Raw genomic sequence first — 12,787 nt, 5'->3', positions numbered from 1 at the left:
CCTTTTCTCCATGAAATGCACGCTCCTTATAATGGCTTCAGCCAGCTGTTATTAGCAAAAGGAATACAATAGATTTCATGATGCACCTGCTCTAGCAAGCTCCAGCCCTCTCTATTGTTCAAGCTTCCTTTGCTCTAACCAGCAGCCATTGACACAAGTAAATTCCATGTGGGAATACACGACTTTTGTTTGATTTTTAAAAGGAGGGTGTCATAAATTGAGTAGAATGGGTTAAGGAGACTCCCTGAAAGCCAATTCAATCCCATTGGATTTTAAGAGACTAAGATTGTGAGAAATCAGTGCTTCGAGAAGTAGAAACTTACAAAATGTCTCAAAAGTGGAAATAATCGTGTGAGTGTAAGAGAGAAAGATCAAGGTCAGAAGGGGAGCTAATTTTGCAAACTGAGAGACAATAAGAAGAAAGAGGAAGAAGACAATATGTAAGAATAGAATTTGTGTTGGAAAGAGAGAGAACAATGATAAAGAAATAAATACCAGAGGAAGGCAGGTAAGGTGTGGAGCACATCACGGGTGTGGCTGGGAACAAGCAGGAAAAGATGGGAATGTAGGGAAAGGGAAGCTGAAGAGCAAGGGAAGAGGTCCATGATGCCTGTAAACCAATGGCCACATGCCACCCTTCTCTCAGAAGCGACCCCTCCCATCCAGTCCTACCTGGCCGGAAGGACGGTGGTCACCACTTGAGAGCTTGAGGGTTGGGGGGAGTAAAGTTGGGGGAAACAGAGGGATCCTCATGGCAAGTTTCCGACAAGAATGAGGAGGAACCGTCCCCCTGTGTGGAAAAAAAGGGAGGCTGTCATTTTAGTGGCATTGAAATTGATTTTTAAGTCATCTGTTGTTTCAAATGATTTGTCGGGGAGCTTTCCTGGAGTCCTTCTGGAATGGAGATGTAAAACCTCCAACCCCTTCATCTCGTCCAACACTTCCTACCACAAAGGCAATGGAACTGGCGACTGAGTTCTCCTTGGTTCTTCCCTAGTCTCTGTAGGGGTTAGATGTTAAAGAAGACCGCAGCTATTACTTCTGAGAACTTCTCCACAAAATCCCACTACTGTCAAGAAACCTGAGAAAAGATTGTACTGATTATCTGACAGTAGTTGGACAATGCAGCCCAGTGAGTCTGGGTTTAATGTCTATACTGCACTTTCTCTCTCAAAGACAGAAAACTATTTTTTTTTTTTTTAATACACAAAGTTAATTTTGTTAGCCCTCTATATAAGTCATTCATATAAAATTTTGTATTAAGCAACAACCATATGCCAGGCATTTTTCTCAGGTGCCTAGAACTCAAGGGCGTCACTGAACCAAATAGCCAAAGCCCCTGCCTTCGTAGAGATTATACTCTAAAGGGGAGGGACCAACATTGAGTGACACACTTAAGGGGGAAGTAAATAACCTAACACAAGGTGGTAAATGCTATGAAAAACAGAAAATAGAACAGAATAAAAGGAAGAAGAGGTGCCAGGGATGGGAGAGTGGTGGAGGGGGGTTGCAGATGTAAGTAAAGTGGCCTTTGACAGCCTCTTTGAGAAGTCACATTTGAGCAAAGACCTGAAAGGCAGGAGAGAGTTGCCCAAGCAGACACTTGGGAGATGAGCATTCTGGGCGGAGGAAACAGTCCTCACCAGCCTAAGGAGTCCCTGGTTTGTGGGGCCCAGAAAGAAGCCCACAATGGCCAGAGCAGAGAGTAGGTTGATGAGGAAATGCAGAGAGGATGCATCAAAGTGGAATCTGATTATGTTGGACCTTGTAGACTTTTATTCTGAGAGAGATGGGAGCCATGGATGGGCCCTGAACCGAGGAGCGAGCTGACTTATGTCCTGAAAGGATGACTCAGGCTGCTGTGTTGGGACTGGATGGTGAGAGGACATGCCGGGATACCAGCTAGCAGGTTATTTAGAAATCCAGGAGAGAGATGGCGTTGGCTTTGGCTGGGGTGGCATGCTGCTGTTGGCACATTGACAATGATAAAGATGTGTTAACTGATTTATAATAATTTGCAAGTTGTGAGTTTTTTTGTTTCATCGAAGAGAAAAATTTAATAATAAGTTTAAGAATTGTGACAGCTCATTATGTATTTTCCAAACCTAAGAACTGCTATTTTTTAATAATATGTAAGATTCAAAGAAAAAGAAAAGATTGAAAAACTGAAGCTAGACCATAATATATTTTCAATTCTTTATATGTCACTGAAAACATGTACATGCTGCTGGTCACCCTTGAAGACATGAATTTCCATAGACTAGCATAATTAGCTAGGGGAAAATCCATTTTTTGTTGTTGTTAATCCTCACCCGAGGATATTTTTCCATTGATTTTTAGATAGAGTGGGAGGGAGAGAGAGGGCGAGGAGGGGCGGGGGGAGAGACCTGAGAGACATGATGTAAGAGAGACATATCGATCCGTTGCCTCCCACAAGACCCTGACTGGAGCCGTGGATTGAACCTGCAACCCAGGTATGTGCTCTTGAGCAGGAATTGAACCTGCAACCCTTTGGTCCCTGGTCTAACTCTCTAACCGCTGAGCCAAACCAGCCAGGGCCAAAATCCATTTGATGCCTATATGATTAAACATACTAGTCTCTCTTCCAATTGTATAGAATTGATTGTGTGTATGTACAAATGTGTGTGTGCACGTGTGATGGTCACAGAGTATATAGTGAAGAATCCATCTGAACCATCAGTAACCTGATGAACTGTTTACTTTTCTATTACAGATCTTGATAAAACTCTTTGAAATATGAAAATATTATTTGAGCCTTGGTTTCAGCTACTAATTCAAAGACTTCTTTGTTAAATTCAAAGACTGTTCTCAGCCAATGATTATAATAAATGCAAAAGTCTTGAGTCAATTGATTTTTGTTGACAGAATATGGATAAGCAGGACTCCAAGTGGGAGATTTGTTACATTCATTTGGCCTTAGACATAATACATGGGAAAGAGAGAATGTGACTCCTGCCCTTAGAAACAGTTTGTCTGTTTTGAACTGAAACTTTCTTCAGTTTTTTTTTTTTTTTTTTTTTTCAGCCCAATGGTTCTGCATTTTTCCTTCTGCCTCATCAAATATTTCAAAGCACCCAACATATTGCCTTTTTGGGTATTCTACAGGTAAATATTTTTCTGAGTTTGAGTTTGGTCATTCTTTCCCTTATGTTCAAGACTATAGTAAAATCAAATAGTAGTTTCCTTAGATCAATTAAATTTTTACATTCTCTGCTTTAAAAAGTGTTTAGGGTATGTATGTTGGGCCATTTTCATTATCCTTGTCATAGGAAAGCAGGGCTTTAAAAACAAACTAGAGATACATTGGGAATAAAACATTAATTAGTATTGGCAAAATTTATATAAGTGTGCACAATGCCAGGTACACAGGGTAAAAGTAGAAGTAAACCCAAAAGGTTTTTTGGGCCATCCACGGTTGTGTGTCCTTTTTTGTTTTTGGTAGGTTGGCAGCTCTAAGTCAATGGGATCAAAGTTTGCATCATCCTATTCCTGATGTGAACCCCAGTCCTTGTGGAAAGGCCCTGAGCCCCACCAACACACACACTCTGCAACAGGTGGTGAGATGTTTGGATCCCCTCCCCTCCACCCGATATATCCATCACCACACTCCCACATTTTCTCATCCATGAGAAAGAAAAATAAAGACAAAGGAAGGAAAAAAATATTAATGGGAAGAAAAAAAGGGAAGGAATCAATGATATCCATGGGACTCTCAGTTCCAATTTTGTTTAAATCTCAAACTCACTTGCCCTCCTGGTGCCAGTAGATAATAGAAATCCATGAATCAGCTTGGGGAATGCCAAGTAGGTGTAAGGGGCAGCCACTTCTCAGCTCTAGAGATTTGTTTCCATGTTGACCCAATATAATCATATAATCTAATTTTCAAGAGAAATCACGCTTCTTTATGTAAGAACATTTTACATAATAGTGTGATGGTTTTGTGATGTGGCAACTTGGCTAAGCTGAACTACATTTCCCAAAGTTCCCTTTCTATATGTTTCCAGTTAGAGTGGGTTACAAGGGAGATGCTCTCAGAAGTTGGCGTGCTGCTCTGGCTGGTTTGGCTCAGTGGCTAGAGCATTGGTTTGCGGGACAGTGAGTCGTAGGTTTGATTCCAGACAAGGGCACATACCTCAGTTGCAGTCTGTCCCCTGTCCTGATCAGGGTCATGCAGAAGGCAACCTGTTGATGTGTCCCTCTCATGTTTATGTTTCTCTCCCTCTCCTTCTCTCTCCCTCCCTCCCACTCTATCTGAAGATAAATGGAAAAATATCCTCGAGTGAGGATTACAAAAAAAGAGTTGGGAGTGCTGATGAGGGATGGTAGGCATTGTGTAATACACACGTATTATTGCTAATATGTTTACTTGTCTTGAAGGGGTGAAGCAGCAGTTGAACCTGTAATCACTTCCCTCCCTTCCCCTTGAGTATTTAGTTGTTTTGACTCCTGGGCCAGGTGTGTGTGTGTGTGTGTGTGTGTGTGTGTGTTCAGCTCTGTGACAAAGAGTCTCAGCTTCAGCAGATTATTCTAGTCACCAGACTTCCTGTATGCATGCCAGAGTCAGCATTAGATAGGAGACAGTCTGGTGGAGACTGCATAGCCAGCCCCCATAATTATATGAGCCAATTCCCTGTAAAACACACAATCTTGTACTGTTTCTGCTTCTCTAGTGGAACCTGACTAAAACAGATGTTAACTAATTCAGACATTTTAGAAACATGTGAGAAATTTCTACTGGTCATATCTAGTTAGGTTATTTGAACCATACTTCCTACTGAAAACTGCTAAAAAAAAAAAAAACTGGATTTGATATTACAACTATCTTCTTTAAAGATCCTAAGAATCACAAAAATTTAAAGAATGATCAAGCCTAAACTGCAGGGACATCAAATCTAGACAGGGACATCAAATAAGCAAGGAAGTTGCTTTTGTCCTGAGGGACTTTTGCTAATGCTGAAAATTTTGTATTACTTTTTGACAGCTTTACAGGGTGAGGTAAAAACTCAAAGCCCCAGAATGAGGAATCTCACAGGAAACTTTCTCTAAAATTAGTGAGGCATACAAATTATACACTTGAAAATTAACCAAACAGAACATCTGGAAATGAAATAAAATACAAAAGCCAAAATTGAAAACTCAGTGAATGACTTGAATACCAGTGCAAACCAAAAATTAGTGAATTAGGCAAAGGATAAGAAAAAAATTGTCCAAAGGGTAGCACAGAGAGACAGAAAGATAGAAAATACTGAAAAGAGGTAAGAGAGAAAATGGGGTAAGTAGGTCATTTTATACATAAATAATTTGATGGAAGCCATTTTGCTGACATAATAGCTGAGAATTTTTTCTAAACTCATTTAAGTTATCTATGCAGTCACTTCAAACATGTATTTAAATGCATTATAAGAAAACAATATAAAACATCAGAAAAAATCCTAATTGCAGTCAAAGAGGGGAAAATATGTTATCATCAAAAGAACTACACTAAGATTAACAGTTCATTTCCCAACAAGAAGAGAAGTCAGGGGACTATTATCTTCAATAAAAATAAATTTAAAAAAAAAACTGCCAACCTAAAATTATTATACCCACTGAAAGAATCATTTCAGAATGAAGGTAAAATAAAGACATTTTCAGACAAAAATGATAACAAAAACCCCAAAGAGTTTACCACCAGTAGACTATATAAAAGGCACTACTAAAGGATGTAGAAAATAATGATCCCAAATGAATAGTCTGAGACACAAGGAGGAATGTGCACCAAAGAGGCTTGTGAATATATATAAATCTAAATGAACACTGACCATATATCACAGAATAATAATGTCATATGGGTTTAGAAAGCTAAAGAATGAAAATAAATTTCAAAAATAAATTCAGAGGAGAAAAATGAAGCTAAAACATTTTTAATGTTTTAGTATAGCCCAGAAGGAGAGTGAACATGTCTAAGTTTTACCTTCAGGAAAATCATGAAAAACTATATATATTTTTAAAAGGCAACTATTCATATTGATAAAAACAAAAAGAAAATTTCTTACATAGAGAAAACAAAAACAAACCACATGATGGGTTGAGGAGGACTTGACAATGAGCAAAACGTAGTCAACAGGCAACCAGTTTACACTCTGTGGTCTGTCTTCTTTGAAAGGCTCCAATGGGTGTTGTCAGGGAGAATCCACATTTTCCCATCAAGCAGCAAGGGATTAGAGAGGGCACAAATAAATCATGTAAGAAAGAAGCTTTCACTTTAAATGCCTAAGTTAGTCTCTTTTTTCTCTGAAAACTGGGAAGGCAGGATTCAAATTGTTGCATTTAGGGTTCTGTCTCAAGGCCTGAAGGAAAGTATGACAAGAGTAACCTCACCCAGAGAGATTAATCAGGCGCCCTGTCAAAGATGCCAGACGGGAAAGGAGGAAAATCAAGCTATATTCCCCTAGTAGAAGAAAGAAAAAGAGCTAACATGATGAAATGTTCTTTGGCTATAAATTTAAATGCCTTAGAGCTTCCTGGAGTTCTCTCTTGCTGATGAGCTAACCTAAAACAGATAACCTGTGTTCTAAGAAGCATCAAAGATAAATTAAAAGTCAGAGAAAAAGTAAATTACATATTTATTGACTGTTTTACAAAGCTATGTAAGTTCATTGAAAAGTTTCTCAAAAGATGATTCTTCTTGTAATAAGGGCCTATAGCTTCATATAATTTTTTTCCTTTATTGATTTTAGAGAAAGAGGAAGTGAAAGGGAGAGAAAGATAGAAACATCGATGAGAGAGAACACTGATTGGCTACCTCCCGCATGCCCCCCATTGGGGGTCGGGCCCACAATCTGGGCATGTGCCCTGGCTGGGAATCGAACCGGCGACTTCTTGATGCATGGGTCGATGCTCAACCACTGAGCCACACTGGCCAGACAGGGCCTGCAGCTTCAAAGTGATCAACATATACTGGAATATTCACAGCAGATTCAGGCCTACTCCTGAATTTTATCATGTTAAAAGAAGTCTCTTTGAAGTGTTCAGTAAAAAAGGCAGAACATCCTTTTCATAATGAATCAATTCGGAGTCTAGCACAACCACAAAAAAATGTGATTTCTTTCCATTGGCATTTGGGTACTTGAATTGATCCTAACACCTTTTTTACACAGAAACCCTTTCCTACTGACTTTGGCAAACCAGGTTTGGAAATCCCAAGGAAACCCATTATATCACTAAGTTGAAAGACTGTATCCATCTTAAGAAGTCTGCAGCTATAGATTTTATAAAAAGATACACTTTGAACAAAACTGAAAGGAGTCTACACTCAGGGACTGAGTCCAGTATTTCACTACGAGGAAACAGGCAGCTGAGCATCTCTCCAGAATTCAGAACTCTACTGAAAAGGAGCTGAGTATTCTCTTTTAAGAGAATTTGTAACTGAACGAATTTCAGTGGGACGTATGGACAGGAATGCACACTATAATTTTATGTCAAACTGAGGGCCAAAATATTTATCTATTTTATACGTTGCCTCTGGGGATCATATACGTCCATTTCCCCCAAAGCCCTCAAAATGTACATAGGCTCATTGAATCTCTTTTTTTAATAGGAAATAAAATGGACTGTACATATGAAAAAGTCCCCGTACATGTCACAAAGGGAAACATTCTAAAATAAACTTTTACATTGCGGCTGGCCAAATTTGGTCTCCTACCAAATATGAACCAGCAGTACAGACGTTCTTGGTCCATGTGGAAATGAAATGGTTTTGATTTCATTGTCCTGTGACTGTTCTGCTGCAGGATGATAAAAACGTTGAGAACTCGAGTTGATCCTGCCAGATCATAAGTGCACAGTTCAGGGAAAGGTTAGAAAGTTGCACTTTGGATTAATCTTCATAGACATCTTGCTCTAAATCTAGTCAAAACTCCTTACCGCGTTAGAACTGTTATTTTTCAGCTTTGGCTTTTCAAATTCCCCTCGTAAAAAATGTTTTTATGTTGGTTTTTGTTTTGTTTTGTGGTTTTGTTGTTGTTGTTGTTGTTTTCACTTTTAAAGGAGTGGTTTGGTTACCAAAGGCTTGGAAACTTACACAGATTGTGATTGGGGTTCAGAGCAGCTCAAAATAGTAGGATAAATTAGGAATGTAAAAAGTGCTTCTTCCCTATTTAGGTGGAGGTTGGGAATATAGAACACATTATTACATTAGTTAAATAAGTGGATGAAGAGGAAGTAAGTGATGATATTTGACAATATGGCTAAAGAAACTGACAAACGGAAAGAAAGAATGCTACGCAGCACATATTTGTGCTGTAAAACAATATTAGCCATTACTGCTTTCTAGTTAGAACACTGTTTATCCTGCCTATAAAACACTTGAAGGAGGAACTCTATTCCCCTCAGTCACCTCTGGGGAAATTCAGCATGCTTTTTTCTTTATAAGAAGGTTGCAACTACCTTTAATATTACTTACTATAGTGTGAACTCAATTTCCTTGCCCAACATTCAGTGATGGAACGATTCCTAACTTTCTAGATGTCATAAAATCACTGGGCCTTCTCATCCGTCTGACCAAAAGAAACTGACTCAGTCATAGATACAGTTGGTCAGGTTCATTTTCTTGAGTTGCTCCTCTTTTATGTTTCTGCTTTTATTCATTTTCCTCATGTCTTTGTCAGGCTTCAAATACCATCTCAATACTGAATGCGAAGAGGGATGATCTCAAAGCCAGTGCCATCTAATTTCTGGTCCACATCCAGCAATTACAGGGGTGCGGATGACTGCTATGCTGGCCTGGTCTTTCATTTGCCTACATGTGCTGTCCTGAGCTTTAAATTTTCTCCACATGACCTACACTTGATCTTACTCTTTTACTCCAGTATTTATTATGGCCCCTTCTTGTCACGGTCATTTCCCTTTATTAGCTATTGTGTCCTACAATATTAACAATCATAGTTCTTATTTTGTTATCAAAGTCATGGTTTCGAAGCACAACATTTTTAATCCCTGAGGAGCACCTCTCAATAAATGCTTTAGTTTGACATGTAACCAACAATATTCAAGGACAACCTTCAAATTCAGACACAGTAGAATGGTCACAAGGACAATCTCATGGATGCAAAGCAAAGAGAATTCATATTGGTTGCTATTTACATAAAGAAAAGAAAAAAGGAAAGAAGGCAGTAGAACTACTAAATATTCATAAAAACACTTCAGATCTCTTTCCAAGGGCCTGAAAAAAGGAATTTAAACATTGCTATAAATATGGTAGTAGTACAAACCATTAATTATCTACTCAATTTCTATCTTTCTTCTATTTCTTTGATAAGAAAACAGTTTAGTTCAGATATCTGGTGACTATGGAACTGAGGAGAAGCTGGACTCCCTCCACCCTGTTAAGTGAGTCTTAATTACTCCAAACCAATCATGGATGACACTCTCATGCACATGATTGGATTAGGAATGGGCATATGACAGAACCCTAGCTAACGAGGGAAAATCTATCGGGGAGATTTAGGAAGGTTTCCTCCAACCCTAGAAAGATATGGCTTTTTTTTGTCCTTTGAATAGTTTTATGTAGGACTGTGGTGCATGGAGCTACGGCAGCCGTTTTATGACTGTGGGTTTACAGCCTGGGGATGAAAGGGCACACACTTAGATGCACAGTAGACATTCTAAAATAGCCTGGATACTTGATGAGGTTGTTTAGCCACCAAATGAACAATTCCTCAAACTGCAATACCACTAAACTTCCAGTAATGTAACCTACTAAATTTCATTATTGGTCAAGCCAATTTTAATTGGGTTTTCTGTAAAGCTGTTTCTGAATGATAAATTGTGTAATAGTTATTGGTTCTCCTAATGTTTGGTTCTATCCAGTGAAGAAGTTTAAAAGGTGCTTCAAGATCTACTAAAGTTGATTTTAATCATTCTGACCTAGAGAGGTAATATAAAATCTTTGTAGGGTTATTTGTATTAAAAATTATGTAATTAAAAGACATTTGTGATTGCATTTTATCTATGAGTAAAGTCCTTGACACTTTTGGACCAAAAACAAAAAAAGCAAGATAAAACTCTGTGGGAATAACAGTCTTTTGCAAGAGAGATTTTTTTTTTTTTAAGAAATGAAAAAACTGGCTAATGAGGTATCAACCATAAGTTAAGAATATTATGTCAGTGTACAGAGTACTGACAAATTTGGATTCAGACAGTGTGCATTAAAAATGCATGTATTTGAATATATCACCTGGGACTTATTATTGTTAAGGTGTTTCTTAATTTTCTGTTGAACCTGGATTTTTTGCTGGAAATACTTGAGCGTTTCTAGAAGATCAATCCTAATTAGAAAGCACAGCAGTTTCTAACATTATGTTAAAATTTATTTTACTTTACTAATGTATAACAAATGTGAGAGGGTAGTTAGGAATATTTAAATTGTATATTTGTATGAAAAAAATTAGCAGCATATCTCAGTAATTTTTAATCCTTAGATTTTCATCACTGCTTGAGAAGCTATATAGCCCAAACTCAACCTTTAGGAGTAATAGATATTAAATGAATGTTGTAGGTAATAAATATAAAAAGAGGAGCAGAAATAAGCACAAAATTTATTTTGAATTAACAACAAGAAATCCGTAAGTAAATTAATGAATGGACTATATAATGAAACAAAACTAACACTTTTGAGCTTTATAGGTTTAAAAAGTACTTCTATGAAATACCAGTGCCTTTTATAGTAAATATTTTAAACTGCAGATTGAAGAATAGAAACACTGAAGAGCACATTTTTCAAAAGCAGAAAAATATTCCTTGATGAGTCAAAATGGATGGAATGACCTAAAACTGAGATACTGTTTGCCTAAAATACTTGATTTATAGATATTCGGTTTACTTCAAGTTAATATTCATGACATGTTGATTTTGAACAAACAATAAGCACAGGTAGTTTTAAAGTGGAGCCCCTATAAACTGTTGTTACAGGGGAAAAGATTTGTTTTTTTTTTCAGGTTGATGAGAATATTTTGTTAGATTAAAAACCAGGCTGATATTGGTGCAGGGCCTCCCCTGCTGGACAGAGTCAGCCATTACAATGTCACATCAGCTACTTGAAGCTGAAGAGGCTTAGCTAATTTCTCTTAATTGTATCTTGGCAGGGGAGAGGGGCCAGGGTGCTTTAAAAATACTTATGCTGGAACTACACCCCAAACCAATGAAAACCAAACCTCCAGAGCTGGGTTCCATGCATTTGCAGTTTTAAACCTCACAAGTTGATGATAAAGGCTTATTGAGTATTGCCATAAAGATCTTTTAGGATCACTGAAAAAGATAACAAAAATTCACTTGCGAGATGTGATCTGAGATCGTGTGCAAGGCACATGAACTAAGGAGGTCTTATTCGAACTGAATGAAAAGAAAGTGAAATTATTGCATGTTATCATCAGTTCAGTTTACCTTGGGCTTTTCGTCCAGGATCTGCTGACGTATCTCCTTGTGTTTCTCTACAAGTTTTTCTTGCCGCTTGCTTTGTGCCTCTTCTAACTATAAGAGAGTTACAAAGGAAGTCATTGTCATCTAAACGTTCAAGTGAATGTTTTCAGAAAAAAGTAAAAGCTGTTCACATCTATGGCAAACATTTATTTCAGACACTGGTCAAGAGCTGCCCTTACACGTGTAGGAAGCTGTTGGTAAGGGTGGGAGCTGAGTGATGGGTACACAGGAATAAGGGTGGGGCGCTCAACAGATGATACTAGTCTTACATTTTTGTTAATGTTTGAAAATGTCCATAATAACACTTTTTTAGAAACTTGAAAAAATGTAATGGCCTCTGGAGGCTGTCACCTTCTCTACCATTGATGACAGCTAATGATTCTTGTGGGGAACCTCCCATGCACATCTGGGCTCCTGACTTGGAAGTGATTCTTCACACCTATCTTTAAGTGAGCCTTTTTGTATGCAGTTCTGCACACCTGCAGGGACACCGATTACGGAGTCCTGCTCTGTGAGCCGCTCTTCTCAGTGCTGGTGGGAGACAGGCGCAGCAAGGCCTGTGGTTTCCCTGTGGAGCAGGAGTCGGGCATCCTGCAGAGGGCCATACGAGGCCCTCGAAATCAGTACCAGCTAACATCACACATCTCACCAAATTAGCCTGACTAAATATAGCAGGCTCGTTTTTAAGTTGATGATTTTGTATGGTCCTCCAATGATGTTATAAATAGCCAAATGGCCCTTGGCAGAAAAGAGGTCCCCACCCCTGCTGGAAGCTCACCCTGTGCTTGTCACACCTAGTTTGCAAAAGAGAGAGGGATTCACATCATTCAGAAGAAACAGGCCCCAAATGGAGTCACTTTTGCTACATCGCACCAATACTCGATACTTAAATTAACTGCGGTTTCAGCCTCTCCCAGTCAGTCTGGAATTGCAACCTCAGTGAGGTCATCTTCCTGATAAAACCCCCAGACTCCCCCTAAGTGAAGGTGACCTTGCCTGTAATAATCCACTCTTTAATTTCCTTGTCCCATCATCTCTCTGCCTAGAACACCTTCTACTTTGTACAACTCCTCAGAGTAACTTTCTGTTTACTAGATGGGAAGCTGCCTGGTTCATGAACTGCAATAGTCATTTATTTAATAGTACTCAATTGCTGCCCAGCCGGTGTGGCTCAGTGGATTGAGCACTGTCCCATGGACCGAGAGGTCCCAGTTCGATTCCTGGTCAGGGCACATGCCCGGGTTTTAGGCTCGATCCCCAGTAGGGGTCATGCAGGAGGCAGTCAATCGATGTTTCTCTCTCACATCCA

General features: G+C 38.8%; 1 protein-coding gene across 1 annotated transcript in view; it reads right to left on the bottom strand.

Annotated features, from left to right (window-relative positions):
* Positions 1–12,787, bottom strand: part of PLCB1 (phospholipase C beta 1) — a 699,430-nt gene that overhangs the window by 67,948 nt on the left and 618,695 nt on the right. The window contains exon 33 of the mRNA XM_036244472.1: positions 11,443–11,529. Coding sequence (XP_036100365.1) covers positions 11,443–11,529 — 87 coding nt within the window. The remainder of the gene's footprint in view (positions 1–11,442; positions 11,530–12,787) is intronic.

Source organism: Molossus molossus, unplaced genomic scaffold (assembly GCF_014108415.1).
Source record: "Molossus molossus isolate mMolMol1 unplaced genomic scaffold, mMolMol1.p scaffold_m16_p_6, whole genome shotgun sequence".
NCBI classification, from domain to species: domain Eukaryota; kingdom Metazoa; phylum Chordata; class Mammalia; order Chiroptera; family Molossidae; genus Molossus; species Molossus molossus.
Note: the sequence above shows the minus strand (reverse complement) of the source record. Positions and strands in the feature narration are given on the sequence as shown.